Source organism: Suncus etruscus, chromosome 9, assembly GCF_024139225.1.
Source record: "Suncus etruscus isolate mSunEtr1 chromosome 9, mSunEtr1.pri.cur, whole genome shotgun sequence".
Classification (NCBI taxonomy): Eukaryota; Metazoa; Chordata; class Mammalia; order Eulipotyphla; family Soricidae; genus Suncus; species Suncus etruscus.
The window spans coordinates 100,688,524-100,707,794 of record NC_064856.1 but is presented as its reverse complement, the minus strand read 5'-3'; the positions used below and the strand labels follow the sequence as shown (position 1 = coordinate 100,707,794).

The following is a 19,271-nucleotide window of genomic DNA, read 5'->3' as shown; positions in this document are numbered from 1 at the left end:
CCTCCTCCTTCCTTCCTTCTCTCCTTCCTTTTCTCTTTCCTTCCTTTCCTTCTTCCTTCATTCACTGCTTCCTTCCTATTTTCCTTCCTTTCTTCCTTCCTTTCTTTTTCTTCCTTCCTTTTAGCCTGCCCTCCCTCCCTCCCTTCTTCCCTCCCTCCTTCCCTTCCTTCCTCCTTCCCTTCCTTCCTCCCTCCCTCCTTCCTTTTCTTCCTTCCTTCCTTCCTTCCTTCCTTCCTTCCTTCCTTCCTTCCTTCCTTCCTTCCTTCCTTCCTTCCTTCCTTCCTTCCTTCCTTCCTTCCTTCCTTCCTTCCTTCCTTCCTTCCTTCCTTCCTCTGCCCTAGTGCCCTTTTTCTTTCTCACTTCCTTAGCAAATTATGTTTATAGATAAGCTCTTAGATTCTGTAACCTGGGACCATTTGTTCTCATGGTATGGGTTTTTATTCCACATATGAGGGAAATCATTCTATATGCAGCTCTCTCCTGAGTGATTGCTCTCAGTATGCAGGTTTTTTAAAATCAATTAGTCAATGTTATATGCATTTATTTATTTACTATTTAGGATTTTGCTACCATACCTGGCAGCTGCATGCAGCTTATTCCTGGCTCTGTGTTTGGAGAATACTCCTCGCAGTATTCGGGAACCATTTGTTTTTTTTGTTTGTTTGTTTGTTTTTTTGGTTTTTGGGCCACACCCGGTAACGCTCAGGGGTTACTCCTGGCTATGTGCTCAGAAGTTGCTCCTGGCTTGTGGGACCATATGGGACACCGGGGGGGGGGGGGATTGAACCGCGGTCCGTCCAAGGCTAGCGCAGGCAAGGCAGGCACCTTACCTTTAGCGCCACCGCCCGGCCCCTCGGGAACCATTTGTGATGCTGAAGATTTAACTGGGGTTAGTTTTGTATAAGGCAACTGCCTTAATTATGCATATTATCTCCAACTTCAGGTATATGTCTTTAAACTAGATAGCCAGATACTGATTTATGGATCTGTGGAATTAAGAATGATGCTGAGAATAGGACACACGGACATATCACAAAAAATGCTGCTGTTTCTGAGATGCAAACATTTTATTGAGGAAGTATTCCCAGGATGACTACAAGTTTGTGGCCATGATCCATATTTCTGAAATGATTAATCAATAGTGCATTAACTGATTCTGCCAATACTCTGATGATTTTATAGAAGTCTTTTCAGAGAAAACTACTCTGACAGTCCTTGTACCCTTTTTAGTGTTTTAAAATTGATTTACTTGGGTTTTAAAATTTTTTGTATTGCAGGAGATTTTTATATTGTAGAATAACTCAGCAAAATACATAAATAAATAGTATTGTTCATATCTTCTCTAGGCAAAGGCAGTTATATCCATTTAACTAAAGTAAGGAATAAAGGAATTTAAGCATAGGATTTATCTTTCTCTCCCTAGAAGGTAAAAGATTGTAAAAACAAAGGTTCCTTTATTATGCTTTGGAGATGATTTGCCTCCATTTTAGTGAAATATTTTTTTCTCTATATAGAAAAGTGTGATCAAGCTGCCAACAGTTTTCAAGTTGTGAAAGATCTGAAGAAACTCATGATAAATATTACTTTAAAATATTTATTTATTTATTTATGTATTTTTGGCCCACACCCGGTGACACTCATGGGTTATTCCTGGCTCTACGGTGAGAAATCGCTCCTGGCAGGCTCAGGGGATCACATGGGATGCTGGGATTTGAACCACCATTGGTACTGGATCAGCTGCGTGCAATGCCCTACAGCTGTGCTATTTCTTTCCATCCCTAAAATATTTATTTATTTATTTAAATATTTACTTATTTTACTTTCTTGAACATTGTGAAAAGTAGTGATATTATTTCTGGATTTCACATTGCCATATAGCACCAAATTCTGCATTGAATTTTATTTTCTTAATTGTGTCATTTAATTGTGGAAAATAAGAAACTCAAGTTCTTTTTTTAACTTTTTAATTTTTGTTTTTGGGTCACACCCTTTGTTGTTCAGGCTTTGTGCCCAGAAATCACTCCTGGTAGGCTTAGGAGTGGGGTGGGGGGTTAAGGGAAACCAGGGTTCAAACCAGAATCTGCTGCATGCAGATGTGCTATTGCTCTGGCCCTGAGACTGAAATTCTTACCAATAATTTGACATTTTTCATATTATCAATTTATGTATAAATTTTCTGGTAAGATAGAGTCTCCTGAGTAAAAAAGAAATGTTTATCAATTACATTAGTTATATGAGATTTATTCAACTCTTATTTTATTTTATTTTTTTTGTATTTCCTCCAAAGAAATGTCACTTTTCAGTATTTCTTAGAATAACAAAATAATTTTATTATGGAATAATATCCAGAGTAATGGTTCATCCCTAAGGAAGAGCAGAAAAGAAAATTTCCTGGAGGATCTTAATATTAGAGTTGATATGGATACTTAACAACATTGGGTATAAGCTTCCCTTTATTAACATTTTCTGTATTAATGGCATATATTTGATGAAATAAAGAATCTTGAAAATTCACAAAAGCAATATAAAATATGTTTTAGATACTCCCCCCCTTTTTTTTTGTTTCTTTGGGCCACACCCATTTGATGCTCAGGGGTTACTCCTGGCTAAGCACTCAGAAGTTGCCCCTGGCTTGGGGGTACCATATGGGACACTGGGGGATTGAATCACGGTCCTTCCTTGGCTAGCACTTGCAAGGCAGACACCTTACCTCTAGCACCACCTCACTGGCCCCAACTTTTTTTTTTTAAAAAGAAAGGACAAAATTATAAGTTAGTTGTTTAACTAAGAAGCCCTTTAGTTCTTCTGTTATTGATATTACTAAGGAATACCTTTGTGTCTCACAAAATTTTGCCACATTTTCTGTGAGAACTGTTGATTTGATGAACCCATATTAAATTAGATATCAAGGGGCTGGCAAGGTGGCGATAGAGGTAAGGTGTCTGCCTTGCAAGCGCTAGCCAAAAAAGGACCACAGTTTGATCCCCTGGCATCCCATATGGTCCCCCCAAGCCAGGAGCAATTTCTGAGCACTTAGCCAGGAGTAACCCCTGAGCATCAAATGGGTGTGGCCCGAAAAACCAAAACAAAATTAGAAATCAAAATTTATTTTTCTTAACTCCCGCATACGAGTGAGACTGTTCTGTGCTTATCTATCTCCCTATGATTTATTTAATTCACTATAATAGTCTCTAAATCCATTCATGTATAAGTAAATTTCATAGAATTTAAGAAAAATAAAAGACAGTATAATAATAACACCCAGCGACAAAAGAGATGAGGGCTGGAAGGACCAGCCCAAATAAGAAGCATATCATAAAGAGAGTAGTATGAGTAGTTAAAGAAATAGTTACACTAACAGCTACCATGACAATGATAGAGAGAAATACAATATCTGCCTCAAAGACAGGCAAGGTATGGGAGGGAGGGGAGGTAGAAAATGGGGGACAATGGTTTGGACAAGTTGTACTGTGAAGGGGTGTGTGCATTTTATGGCAGATTTTATGGCAGAACCCCAATTACAAACATGTTTGTAACTTTGTGCTTAAATAAAAAATTATTGAAAAAAGATAAAGTAGGAGCTGGAAGGTTAAAAAAAAGAAAGACATCAAAGTTCATACTAGAAATACTTTTTTCCAATCCCCTTAATGGCTTCTTTTACATCTTGGTTTCTCAGACTGTAGATGAGAGGGTTTAACATGGGGATGATAATGCCATAAAAGACGGAAGCCATTTTTTCTTGCTCTTGAGATTCAGTGGTCCCATGGTGTAGATACATGTATGCGAGAGTTCCATAGAAAATTGTGACAGCGGTAAAGTGAGAAGCACAGGTGGAAAAGGCTTTTTATCTCCCCTCAGCAGAAGAGATCTTCAAGATGGCAGCCAGAATATATATGTAGGAAAGGATGAAGACTAAAATGGTAAATGTCAAGTTGAACCCCACAAAGACTGTTAAGAGTAAAATATTTAAGTCAATGCTAGAGCACGAGAGGGCAAGAATTGGGGGTGCATCACAGAAAAAGTGGTTAATTTTATTGGATCTGCAAAAGCTCAAAGAGAATGTAAAACTAGTATTTATAGATGCGTTTAGGAAGCCCATGATATAGGAACCAATTACAAATTGAATGCACACTCTCTGGGTCATGACTATTGGATATCGAAGTGGGTTGCAGATGGCCATGTAACGGTCCACTGCCATAGCAGCTAGAATGTAGCTGTCACTGGTTGCGAAGGTAGCATAGATGAGTATTTGGGCCACACATTCTACGAAAGAGATGGAATGGTCTGTTTGTACAAAGTTCTGCAACATCTTGGGAGTGATAGCAGAGGAGTAGCAAAGATCAACAAATGCCAAATGTTGAAGAAAGAAGTACATAGGTGTTTTAAGGGAGGAAGCAAATCTGATGAGTAGGATCATACCAATATTACCCACTAGAGTGACAACATAGATTATTAGGAAAACTATGAACAGGATATGCCAATACTTATGCTGTGCAGCAAATCCTAGGAGGATGAATTCAGTCACTTCAGTGCCATTGTTTGTTTCCATGGTGTGCAAGGATTAATTGTCAGCTGAAAAGAAGCAAATAAAAACCCAGAAATCTAGGACTACTGTAATCCTTTAACCAATTTCAGATTGGAAGTAATAAATTAGTTGCTTTCCTATTGGGTTAAAAAATATTTCCTGTTGAGGTCATGAGTTTAATCCTTAGCAGGGAAGAAAAAAGACAAAAAGAAAAGATGAAGGAAGAAAAGAATATACATTTCAATTATGAACTCTATCACAATATACTTTAATTTTATTGTGAGTCTTGCATGTTCTATTTTAAGTACAAACCCCAAATTTGCTAAAAACTAATCTTGACACCTGGAATCTTGACATATCCATATAATTCTACCTAGTCTTGCTTCAATTTATTTTCATATTCTCATTTTATTATTTAGTCTTCCTTAGCAGGAGGCAGAAATTCTTTTTGCCATTTTTGGATATATATAATTTTATACAATTACTATACATATATATATTTTAATTTCACTTATAAAGTTTCCCATCTGCTGTGGTTCCATATTTTTTAAAAGCAGTAAGAATGTCTCAGTATTGTCAAAATTCCACAGAAGATGCTCAATCTCACTTCCAGTTAAATCTAGACTAGAAATAATTTCTAGAATTGATTCAATCATGAACCATGCAGTTGGCAGTATTATCTATGGTGCTCACCCAACATAACTAGCCTGTATGCTTTGTTAGTGATAAAAGACTACCTACAATTTGTCTCCACTAAAAATTGCTCAGGGTAAAAAATTTCCTAGGCTCTATATATTCTCAGGAACCACATTGAAAAGTCTGAGAATATACACATATTAAATCGATCAATAGTTCTTGCTCATTTTCTTTGTTCCCTGATAACTACAACATTGTTTATTTCTATGCAGTGTCTAGGGTCTGGGTTGTGCTCTTTTTCTCCAGAACACTTGTATTTTCTTAATATTTTTGCTAAGTTACTAAGCATACAGTCATCCTATTCACTTATTTTCATTCATAATTGCAAGCTTATTTTCTCATTTCCTGATCTATTACTTAGAATTTTGAATTTCTAATCTTGTAAATGCCCATTTGTGTTTTTGGTAAATATTTTTATTGAAATAAATTTGGTTCATCCTGAATATTATTTTTTCAGTTATTGACAAAGAAAAAAATCACAGCCTATTACTATTTGCTATGAGATTATTGAGCAGTATTTTAAATTTAAAATCAAATCATAATTCATCTCTTTTTTAACCAAATGTGTATTATTTTTGATTACACTTGGTGGTGCTGAGAAATTACATATGATAGACTTGGGGACCAAATGGGTCTATAGAACCTGTGTCAGCAAAGCAAGTAATTTACCAGCTGTGTTATCTCTTGTGACCCTAAATTTTTTATTTTGAAAAAAAAAATAGAATAAGTCTATTTTACCCCATTTATTTTCTCAAGGGAATAAAATGTAACACAGTTATTTTTTATTTTATACAGGATAGCCTTTTTTTAAAGCCACATCAAAAAGTGCTAAGGACTACAATGATCAGTCTGCCCCTGGTGGTGCTCAGGGTACCCAAAATCAAAATGGGGCTTCTGTAAGCAAAGTCTGTAGCATGTACTTCAGTTTATTTAGCTAAATATCTAAGGCACAATATTTATTTTTTAAAAATTAAGTAAATAGAAATACTTAAATTATTCAGTTATATGCAAACTATTGACGTTTATTTAAACTTGAAATGATTTTTAATATCTTTTTTGGGGGTGTCATGTCTGCTGGTGCTTCTGCTCAGAGATCACTCTGGAGGGGTCATGGGACCATATTGAATGATTATATCAAAACTGGGTCTTCTGCATGCAAGCAAGTACCTTACCTACTGTATTATAGCTCCAGTCCCAGGAGTGATTTGAATTTTTTAAGCGTATATATATATATATAATAGATCCAATCAGAATAAGCATCAAACACTTAAGAAACAGCTAATTATAATAATTTATTCTAGTAATTTGTAAAGGTAACATTTCCTAACTCATATTAGAAGACTAACGATCTTTGACAAGCTAGTGTGAAAGTAAGATTGTTTAAAACACGCAGTAACAGAATAGTGGGGATTCTGAAAGGAGATTGCAAGGATTAGCTATTCTCTTACTTTCCCAGGATTTGAACTAGTTGATAACATGAATAAGATAAAGCATAAGTGGAGAACATAATTTTTTACATGCCTGGTGAGGATATTATTTTTATTAGTAAACTTGGGGCTAAAGAATGGCCCATATTGAGCAGAGACTGGTCATACCTTTGGTACCCGGTAAAAGAGGCTCTCTGGAATGCAGGGAAGCATAACTTCAGCAGTTGGGCTGTTCCTGACAAGGACAGAGCAGGGCATCCTGGATTGTCATCAGATTTATCAATCAGACAGGCCACTCCATCTTTCTAGGAGCTGAGAAAATAGAATGAAGAAGCAGGGGAATGACTCCACTTGAAGCTCCCTTTGCAGTAGATGACACACAATTGAAGTATATGAATCAACAGCTTCTGTCAGTATTCAAGATTGATTTGCATTTATCCCAGTGATGAAAATATTTTTTAATTATTTAGAGACTATAGTTTACAAAGTTATTGATAATTAAATTTTAGTCATATAATATTTTGTCACCAATCCCGCCACCAGTGTCCACTCCCATCACCAGTGCTCCATAGTCCATCACTCCTTTACTCACTACCCCTACCCTGCCTGCCATCTTGGCAAGAGAAGTTCAAGGTTGCAGATTTGATCTCATGTTTTCAGAGACGCAGAGTCTGCACATTGGCTGTGTAACTATACCACTCTCCCCCATCATCAGTATAACTCAAACACTGACTCCTCTTCCCTTCAAAATGAAAATATTTTTGGTGGCCCAAGAGATAACACAGCGGTAGGGCGTTTGCCTTGAATGCGGCAGATCCTGGACAGATGGTGGTTTGAAACCCAGCATCCCATATGATTCCCCTCATGCCTGCCAGGAGTGATTTCTGAGTGCAGAGCTAGGAGTAACCCCTGGGTGCCACTGGGTGGACCCCCCGGCCCCCAAAAGCAAAACAACAATAACAAAAACCAAACAAAAATTTTTTTTAACATTAAAAATTTTTATATGTAATTTGCCATTTCAATATTAGAGAAAAAGTCATGTGAGCTCGGTAGATATGGCAAAATATGGTAAAATCCGATCACTTTTTAAGATGATTTTTAAATGAAAATGCTAGTTTAAACATCATACTTCCTAATAGATCGTGTGAAACCTATTAAATACAAATTTATCAAAAAAAAAAAAAGGGAATAGAACAAAGATGCCTGATTAAATCTATTAGGATTTTCTAAAAATTCTAGTCAGGGGGAAAAGATACACAGAGCAAATTAAGGATAAATTATTATAAACAAAGAAGCACAATCATTTGGCTTTTAGGTAATATAATTTTGTTTATTGAAAACATAGAAATTAGATCAATTTGTAATAAAGTTTAATGGATACTTGATAGGTGCTTAATATGTAAAAACAAACTGCATTTAGGTTCAATAAAATAAGTTAAAATGCTATTCATAAAATTTCATTTACAATAACAGCGAAATTTATTTAGAAATATATCTAAGATTATGCACAATCATTATTGAATATCAAACCGAGGTTAAAGACTTTCTGAAGACCAAGTGTAGGCCAGAATAATGGAAAGGAACTTAATACTGAAAACAGTACATTTTCTTTATGACTACTTAAAAAAATGCAGTTTCAATGAAATAGTTGAGAATTTTATCTATATCTGCACAAATTATATATATATATATATATATATATATATATATATATATATATATATATATGGTTTTTGGGTCACACCCGGCAGCGCTCAAGGGTTACTCCTGGCTCTATCCTCAAAAATCACCCCTGGGAGGCACAGGGGACCATATGAGATACCGGTATTCGAACCACTGTCCTTCTGTATGAAAGGCAAATGCCTTACCTCCATGATATCTCTCTGGCCCCTGCACAACTTATATTTTATTGGAAGAAAGAAGTGTGAAAGATATTGATATGTTTTAAAGACAAAAACGTAGTGGGAATTTGTTCTACAGATATCAGAATTTATTTTATAGTAGTAAGAAAAATAGATTTAATTTGTAGATAGATAAACAGATGGATCTAGGGAAAGAAAATCATGAATAGGTTCATACATCTATAAAAGCTTGGCTATGAAGATAGGCCAATGTATACTAATATAATAAATACATCTATCCATGGAATAATAATAACATTGTATTTATACTTAATTATTGATCCAAATCATATCCATATGAATGAAAGATTTTTGTTTTGTTTTGAGGCCACACCCAGTGATGCTCAGGGGTTACTCCTGGCTCTGCGCTCAGAAATCGCTCCTGGCTTGGGGGACCATATAGGACGCCAGAGGATCTAACCATGGTTAGTCCTACATCAGTTGTGTGCAAGGCAAATGTCCTACCACTTGTGCCACCGCTCTGGCCCTATAATAAAAGATTTTAATTATAAATCTTCAAATACCAGATATGAGGCCAGATTGATAGCACACCAGGTAAGTGGCTTGCCTTACACATGGGCAATCAGGTTTAATTCCAGGCATTTTATTTTGATCCTCCAAGCATTGTCAGAAGTAGTTCCTGAGTGCAGAGCCAAGAGTAACATTGACCATCACCAGGTGTGGCCTCAAACCCAAAAAGTAATAAGTAAATTTGTTACAAACCCCTCAAGGATCAGCTATATAAAATAGTTATATTAGTTCTATAATATATAAATAGATAAAATAGCTTAGAAAACAATATTTATAGTCACATCATGGATCACATAAAAACATAAACTATTAAATGAATCAGCAAAATTTAGAAAACTGGTGTTCAAAATCTAAGTGTTTACTCTGAGGTTAGTAATCACAGGTAGAGTTGGGATTCCAAGATAGAAATGGTCAGGGTGAGGGCAAAATGTGCCTTTCATAGTGAGGGACAAGGCAAACTCAGCCTGTGGATAACTTGGATAATCTGGTCTTCCCTGTATCTTAAATATTAAATCTGTAGTAATTAGTTAAGAAACCAATCTCTTCAACATTTAGTGAGAATTCAGACCAGTCGGCTAGTGTAAGTTTGTTTCTGGGTAAATTTCCTGTGAAATATAAATGAAATGTAAACCCTTCAAAAAGACTTCCATTCAAAGAGTAGGAGACGTGTTAGAGAAAATTAGAATGGGTCAAAGTCCCACAAGTAGACTCATAAGGCAGTGACATTTGTCCAATGAATGAAATTGAGTTCAAAAATTATCATTATGGGAAATTCTTTGCAAGTTATGCAAAATCAGTACGGGGGATACATATGAGCACACTACCCCAGAAGAAGTTGAGTATGTTGAACATATTGAGCCTATACACTACACCCTCATGATTCTGGAGCTAAATTTATATTCAATGTGTAAATAGTGTAGTGGAAAGCATGCAGGTAGATCTAGGTTTGAATTCTGCTTCCACTGTTTCAGGGACAAACCTCTTCTTAGCCCCAGTTTCATTCACCTATGCTGAAGGTCCTGGAATTGCTTAGAAGGTAATGATATTTATTACATTATAACACATTTTACACTATAAAACATTTGGACTAGGGAGCAAGCATTTGGAGGAAAGGCTAAATAAATCAGAGTAGATTCATATTAGACATTAATATATACAGTCCAGAAAGTCAGAAACAAATATTAACTCTTATGGAATGGTGCTCATGTCTTATTGTCAAGAAAATATGTAAAATCAAGTTGTAGAGAGTACATACAGTGTAGATGCTTTTAAAACCTAAATACTATCACTCAACAATGGAGTCACTCACCAATCATTCATTATTTCATTCCTTTGTTCATTCATTTAACAATTTTGCAGTGCTTGATCCATTTAGTTTCTTCCATTTGATGAGTTACTAAGGACGTGATTATTCCTGAAACTTCATATAACTTTGGCTCTAATGCTTTGCTTTACATTTCTCCTCAAACACGAGGTTGACTATTTGTTGATAAATAGTGTTTGATTTTTCTCACTTACACTAGACTCTAGTTTCTAGAGTTACCTCCAGATTTTCTTTCTGCAACTGGTGCAGGTTGATTTCCCACCAAGGTGTCTGTGTGATACCTTCTAATTGGGGAGTTTATACCTGGGACCAAAGGGAGCAATACTGGTCCCCCCGAGATTATGAAATTGCAGGGCTGACATGAAATTAAAAATAACAATTTTCAATAGTTATATTCTGCTAAAGAGCACTTAAGGTTTCCTAAGAGAATACATGTTATTTTTATGTTACCATCATTAGAAACTTTTTTCCTTATAACCTTGTTATAATTCAACTGCTTTTTTTAAAAAAATTTTTTTTATGTGGCTTAAGTGTATTACAAATTTTTCATGGTAATATTTAAGGTACATAGTGACAATAAATCAGAGGTATTCCCACCACCAGTGTTGTCCTCCCTCCAGCCCTGTTTCCAGTATGCATCCCATATCTCCCTCCTTTACCCCCAAGAATACTAGTGTAACTGGTCCCCACTTGTACAGCTTGCTGTGGATTGGGTATAGATTCTGTTGTCATTGACTTTGGGTTTGATATTCAGGTCTGATCATTTTTTACTTTCACTAAATGTTCGTGCAAGTGTCCAGACCTGGTAACATCCATTTCCCCCCTCAACTTATGAGGATAAACAAGATGATTCTTAGTAGTTCTGTTGGGAATATAGAAAAAGAAAAAGGTAAAGAAAAAAAGAAAAACTAGGAGAAGTTCTTCCAGGTGTTATAAATATCAATTTAGAAGAGGAAAGGGATAAAAGAATAAAAAGGTAACAAAACAAAAATACAATAACAAACAATAAACAGCAAAGCAATAACAAGAAAAAACACACAAAAAAAGCCAAAACGAAAAAGAACAAACAAATAAAGCCAGCAACTATGAAAAACAAGCACTCACACAAACCCAACAACAACGACAAAAAAAAAAAAGTAAAAAAAAAAAAACCAAAAAAACGAACCAGTAACTCCATAAAAAGGTTTCTTTCTTTGGGGGGGGGGGTGTTTGGGTCACACCCAGCAGTGTTCAGGCGTAACTCCTGGCTCTACACTCAGAAATCGCTCCTGGCAGGCTCAGAGGACCATGTGGGATGCCGGGATTTGAACCACTGACATTCCACATGCAAGGCAAAAGCCTTAACTCCATCATGCTATCTCTCCAGCCCACATAAAACGGTTTCTTCTTCTTCTTCTTCTTCTTCTTCTTCTTCTTCTTCTTCTTCTTCTTTTCTTCTTCTTCTTCTTCTTCTTCTTCTTCTTCTTCTTCTTCTTCTTCTTCTTCTTCTTCTTCTTCTTCTTCTTCTTCTTCTTCTTCTTCTTCTTCTTCTTCTTCTTCTTCTTCCTCCTCCTCCTTCTCCTCCTCCTCCTTTCTTCTTTGCTAAGGCATAGTAAGTTTGGGGAAGTTAGGGAATTTACTTGGCCTAAGAGATTTCGAGTTTCTCCATCCTTCAAGCATACTTTCATGAGAACCACTACAGGTTTCTTTTATTTATTTTATTTAACCAACTTTATTACATACATGATTGTATTTGGGTTTCAGTCATGTTAAGAACACCACCCATCACCAGTGCAACATTCCCATCACCAATGTCCCAAATCTCCCTCCTCCCCACCCAACTCCCGTCTGTACTCTAGACAGGCTTTCTATTTCCCTTGTATATTCTCATTATTAGGATAGTTAAAAACGTAGTTATTTCTCTAAACTCATCCCTATTTGCGGTGAGCTTCATGAGGTGAGCTGTAACTTGCAGCTTTTTTCTCTTTTGTGCCTGAAAATTATTATTGCAAAAATGTCTTTCATTTTTCTTAAAATCCATAGATGAGTGAGACCATTCTGTGTCTTTCTCTCTCTCTGACTTATTTCACTCAGCATAATAGATTCCATGTACATCCATGTATAGGAAAATTACATGGCTTCATCTCTCCTGACAGCTGCATAATATTCCATTGTGTATATGTGCCACAGTTTCTTTAGCCATTCATCTGTTGAAGGGTATCTTGGCTGTTTCCAGAGTCTTGCTATGGTAAATAGTGCTACAATGAATATAGGTGTAAGGAAGGGATTTTTGTATTGTATTTTTGTGTTCCTAGGGTATATTCCTAGGAGTGGTATAGCTGGATCGTATGGGAGCTCGATTTCCATTTTTTGGAGGAATCTACATATTGCTCTCCATAAAGTTTGAACTAGATGGCATTCCCAGCAGCAGTGGATAAGAGTTCCTTTCTCTCCACATCCCCACCAACACTGCTTGTTCTCATTCTTTGTGATGTGTGCCAATCTTTGGGGTGTGAGGTGGTACCTCATAGTTCTTTGGATTTGCATCTCCCCGATGATTAGTGATGTGGAGCATTTTTTCATGTGTCTTTTGGCCATATGTATTTCTTCTTTGTCAAAGTGTCCATTTCTTCTTCCTATATTTTGATGGGATTAGATGTTTTTTTCTTGTAAAGTTCTGTCAGTGTCTTGTATATTTTGGAGATTAGACCCTTATCTGATAAGTATTGGGTGAATAGTTTCTCTCACTCAGTGGGGTGCTCTTGTATCCTGGGCGCTATTTTCTTTGAGGTGCAGAAGCTTCTCAGTTTAATATATTCCCATATGTTAATTTCTGCTTTCACTTGGTTGGAGAGTGCAGTTTTCTCCTTGAAGATGCCTTTAGTCTCAATGTCCTGGAGTGTTTTACCTACGTGTTGTTCTATATATCTTATGGTTTCAGGTCTGATATTGAGGTCTTTAATCCATTTGAATTTAACCTTCATACATGATGTTTGCTGGGGGTCTAAATTCAATTTTTTGCAAGTGGCTAGCCAGTTGTGCCAACACCACTTGTTGAAGAGGCTTTCTTTGCTCCATTTAGGATTTCTTGCTCCTTTATAAAAAATTAGGTGATTGTATGTCTGGGGAACATTCTCTGAGTATTCAAGCCTATTCCACTGCTCTGAGGGCCTGTATTTATTCCAATACGATGCTGTTTTGATAACTATTGCTTTGTAGTACATGTTAAAGTTGGGGAAAGTAATTCCTTCCATATTCTTTTTCCCAATGATTGCTTTAGCTATTCGAGGGTGTTTATTGTTCCAAATGAATTTCAAAAGTGCCAGATCCACTTCTTTGAAGAATGTCACGGGTATCTTTAGAGGGATCGCATTAAATCTGTACATTGCTTTGGGGAGTATTGCCATTTTAATGCTATTAATCCTGCCAATTCATGAGCAGGGTATGTGCTTCCATTTCCACATGTCCTCTCTTATTTCTTGGAGCAGAGTTTTATAGTTTTGTTTGTATAGGTCCTTCACATTTTTAGTCAAGTTGATTCCAAGATATTTGAGTTTGTGTGGCACTATTGTGAATGGGGTTGTTTTCTTAATGTCCATTTCTTCCTTATTACTACTGGTGTATAGAAAGGCCATTGATTTTTGTGTGTTAATTTTGTAGCCTGCCACCTTGCTATATGAGTCTATTTTTCTAGGTTGAATTGATGAAAAAGAGTAAAGGAGAGAGGGAAAGAAGTAGAGGGAAAAAAGAGGAGAGAGAAAGAAGAAAATAAAAGGAAGTAGTTATTTGCAAAAACATGTTCGATGATTGGGACCAGTAACATAGGTCTGTGGTGCACCATTGACTATTCCAGCGGTCTGAATGATCATATACTTTGTGTCCTAATAGAAGACATAAACAAAAGGAAGTGGTTAAATTAGAATATTTTATCGAGACTTTGTCATAATGAGCACTGTATACGATATCCAGTATGATTGAGGTTTAAAATTAGGGTGTCTATTCTTTATTTCCAAGGACCACTATGGACAAAGAAGCTGAGGGGTTATTTGAACCTGGTAAAATTAAGGCATTAAAACATATTGCTAGTAATCACTACAGTGGTTGTCCCAGAGTTCCAATCATAATCTGCACCTGGTTCTGTGAATACATTAGGACATTATTATATTATATTATTATTATATAATTATATATAATTATATTATATTATATTATATTATATTATATTATATTATATTATATTATATTATATTATTATTAGGTTGATTACATACCTGTTCACTCTAAACCACTGTTTCCATCGTTGCTGGTCTCTTTGTTATAGTGGATATTCGCAATTTTGCCCCCCCCTTCCACTTCATTTAAATGCTGGCATTTATGGTGTTTGGAGTTTCTACACTTTTAACCCTTGTATCTGTTTATGGAGTACTATAGGTAACTGTACTATATATTCTAAATACCTCAAAGAAGTGCTATCATTTTGTATTTATCCTTCTTCTGGGTTACTTCGTTTAACATAATATTTTCTAGGTCCATCCATGTTGCTGCAAAATCCATGATTGTATTATTTCTAACTGCTATGTAGTATTCCATTGTGTAAAAATACCACATCTTCATGATTCACTCATCTGTTGGTTTCAAATCTTGACTGTTGTGCTGATTGCCATGATAAATAGTGGAGTGCATACATACTTTGGGATGAATATCCTTCTGTTTTGGGAATAGATACTCAGGATTGTCATTGCTGGGTCATATGGCAGCTCAATTCTGAGTTTACTAAGCACCCTCCATACTGTTTTCCATAGGGGTTGGACCAGGCAACATTCCCACCAGCAGTGAATGAGAGTTCCTTTCTTACCACATCTCCGCCAACAGCGATTGGACCCTTTATTTTTTGATGTATGCCATCTTCACTGGTGTAAAGTGGTACCTCATTGTTGTATTGATTTATTTCCCTAATGATGAGTAATGGTGAACATATTTTCATGTGTCTCTTGGTCATCTGTCGGTCTTCCTTGGAAAAGTGTATATTCATTTTTTCTCCCCATTTTTCTATGGCTTTATTAGATTTTGTGGAACTCATCTTTCTGAGTGCTTTGTTATCCGATGTGTCAAATGTGAAATTTTTTTTCCCATTCTTTTAACTGTCTTCTAGTTTTAGCCAGTGTTTCTTTTGCCATGCAGAAACTTTTTAGTTTGGTGTAGTCCCATTTATCTAGGTTTGATGCTATTACTCTTGCCATTGGCAATCCAACATCATTTTTTGAGGTATAAGTCTTGAAGTGTACTTCCTAATTTTTCCTCGATGAACCTTATAGATTCGGGTCTGATTTTCAGGTTTTTAATTCATTTTGAGTTAATTTTTGTGTAGGGAGTGAGGTATGAATCAATCTATAGTTTCTTACAGGTGGTTTGTTGGTGCCCTGGACCTGTGGGGGACACCAGTCAAATTGTGGGTTACTTTTTCTCATTGGGAGCTATGCATACAACAGACATATACACAACAAATAACAGACACAAAGACAGACAAGAATGGGAGAAAAATTCCAGTGTGTTTATTGACGCAAAAGATCCAGCTTAAATACTTTTTGCGGACACAATTCTACACATACCCATGTAGGTATGGCATAGATACATTGAACAGACAGGAACACCTAGATAACAGTTGGAATGTGCAGATAATGGGAACTTCAGATAAGTTAGACTCAGTTTCCCAGGGTTAAAATTCTACGCTTTCATTGTCTCTATGCAAACCTTAAATGATTACACTTACTTCTCAGGGCTCCCTGCTTTTAACAAAGTTCTCTGCTTGTTACAAGGGCCCCAGAAGTGGTTACTGGGTTGTTCCAACACCATTTGTTGAAGAGACTGTCTTTACTCCTTTCAGGTTCTTGGATACTTTGTCAACTATCAGTTGACCATATATTAGGGGTATATCTCTAAATATTCTGTTCTAAACTACTGGTCTGATACTATATCTTTGTTCCAGTACCATGCTGTTTTGATGACTACAGCTTTATAATAAAGCTTCAGATTAGGTAGAGAAATGCCACCCAGTTTCTTGTTTTTCAGTATGGATTTGGCTAACCTAGGTCTTTTTTGGTTCCAGTTGAACTTTATAATTGATTGTTCTAATTGCTTAAAAAATGATGTCTGAATTTGGATAGGGATTGCATTGGATCTATATAGTAATTTAGGTAAGATAGTCTTATTTTTGTTGTTTGTTTGTTTTTGGGTAACACCTGGCAGTGTTCAGGGGTTACTCCTGGCTTTACACTCAGAAATCGCTCCTGGCAGGGAACCATATGAAATGCCTGAATTTGAACTAATGTCCTTCTGCATGCAAGGCATACCTTCATGCTATCTCCCCAGCCCCTAAGATAGTCATTTTGATTATGTTGATTCTTTCTTCTATTGAGCAGGGAATGTTCTTCCATTTTTTGGATATGACAATTTTCACAAATTCTTTTTAATGCTGTTTTTCAATAATTTCATTACTAGTTAGTTGTGCCAAGAAATATTAAGTAAATTTTTATTAATAATTTTTATTTTGACCAAAGTGGATTACAAATCTTTCACAGTAGTATTTTAGGTACATAGTGACATTGAATCAGGGGCATTCCCACCACCAATGTTGTCTTCCCTCCCCCCCCTGCTCCCAGCATGCATCCCATATTGCCCCTCCTTTGCCCCTCAGGCTGCTAGTATAGGTGTTCTCTTCTGTGTTTAGCTTGTTGTAGATTGGGTATCGAGTCTGATGTAGTTGGCTTTGAATTTGGTGTTTAGGTCTGATCATTTTTTTATTTCGACTCAATGTTCATATGACTGTTTGGTCTTGGTGACCTCCATTATTTCCCCAATTTGTGAGGCAGAATAAGATGGTTCAAGTTATGTGGTTCTGTTTGAAGGTAAGAAAAAAAGAAAAAGAAAAAGAAAAAGGGGGAGTGACAAAAAATCAAACAAGCAAAAAAAGGGAGGAGTTCCTCTATAGACTATAAAAATCAGTTTAAGAAAAGAAAGGGAAAAAGTAAGGAAATCAAAAATAATATTAAAAAATTAAACCCCAAAACACACACACAACAAAAACAAAAACAAAAAACCATGAAAAGCACCACAGCAATAAAGACAGCAACCAAACATTAACCACAGTTCTGAAATAAAGACGAATCAAAGCACAGAAAAAAAAAAAAAGAAAAAAAAAGCAAAGCAAAGAAAAAAAAACAAGCAACAATAATTACAAAATTCTTTTAATTTGTGCTATTTTTTTTTTTTGCATAGACACAGAAGAATTGGGGAAATTAGAAGGGAATTCCCCTGGCCTAAGAGATACAGAGTTTCTCTGCCCATGAAGTATACTGTCATGGGTATAACTACAGGCTCCGTATATGCTCTTTTACTCTCCCCTAGGTCCTTTTGTGATGTCTGGAAGTTTTCTGCTCCATCGTGGATGAAAAAAAATCAGGCCTCTGTAGCTAATGATCTTAGTATTTGCACATGTCATAGGATGGAACTTAGGATGGAGTTTTTCTTTACAATTCCAGAAGTTCTGTTCTATCACAGTTGTTTTTTAATCAGTCTTCTGTAGTTGGTGGTCTTGGTTTTTGCCCACATCTTGGATGAAGCCTAGTATAGTCTTTCATTATTTTTCCAGAAGATCTGTTCAGTTGCAGTTGTCTCAGAAAGACCTCTGAAGTTAGAGATTTTTAAATTAAAAATTTTATAGAGGAATCACTTGTGATTCTAAGAAATATCAACGAAAGAGTGTTTCCCATATATTAAAGTGGTATCTATAGTTTCATAAAACTATATTAAAATTTTTTGGGGCAATTTTTGGCCTTTCTGATGTGCCCTGAAGCACCAACAAATGTGGTTTCAAAGCAAAAACCAGAGAATAATTTCCCAGGAGCACTGGTTCTCAATAGTTCACTGGAAAGAGATATAAGATTTGCTTTGTATTTGTAATATGCTAATTATTGAGATTGAGGTCTTTACAAACATAATGCAGAAAAGATCTTTGCATGCCTATATTTATTGCAGCACTATTTACAATTGCCAGAATCTGGAACAACCCAAGTGCCCAAGAAAAGATGAGTAGATAAAGAAACTGTGGTATAGCTACACAATGAAATACTATGCAGCTATTAGGAAAAATGAAATCATGAAATTTGTTTATACATGGATGCAAATGGAGAGTGTTATCTTGAGATAAATATGTCAGAGGGTGTTGGTGGTTGAACCTGGGTTGACTACTTGCAAGGCAAATGCCTACCTGTTGTGAAATCACTTTGGACCCCTGAATGCTTTAATTCTTAGTTGTTTCAATGATACCTTTTATTATATTTGGAAGTTTTCTGTGCTCCTATCTTTTTTCTTTTTAAGCTATAACTTTTTTTTATAGTTTTGTTAAATTTATTCTTTTTTGTTGTTGTTGTTTTGGGTCATACCTGATGGCACTCAGGGGTTACTCCTGGCTCTCTGCTCAGAAAATCGCTCCAGGCAGGCTCAGGGGACCATATAGGATGCTAGGATTTGAACCACCATTGGTTCTGGGTTGGTTGCTTGCAAGGCAAACACCCGACAGAGGTGCTATCTCTCCGGCCCCTCTTATTTTTTTTTTAATCTTTATTCAAGCACCATTATTGCAAGCATGATTATAGGGTTTCAGTCACAAACAGTCCCTTCACCAGTGCAACATTCCCACCACCAATACCACACTCTCTCCTCCCCCACCTGCCTGTATTCAAGACAGGTATTCTACTTCTCTTATTCCTTAACATTGTCATGCTAGTTGTTAGTGTAGTTATTTTTCCAACAGCATTCACCACTCTTTGTGGTGAGCTTCATATTGTGAGCCAGTCTTTCCGGCCCTTCTGGCCCTTAACTCTATTATC

General features: G+C 36.2%; 1 protein-coding gene across 1 annotated transcript; it reads right to left on the bottom strand.

Moving 5' to 3' along the window:
* Positions 1 to 3,619: 3,619 nt before the first annotated feature.
* LOC126017792 (putative olfactory receptor 5AK3) lies at positions 3,620 to 4,549 on the bottom strand. Its single transcript, XM_049779844.1, is given in 1 exon segment — positions 3,620 to 4,549. A coding segment is annotated over 1 exon segment (930 nt).
* Between the last annotated feature and the right edge of the window lie 14,722 nt (positions 4,550 to 19,271).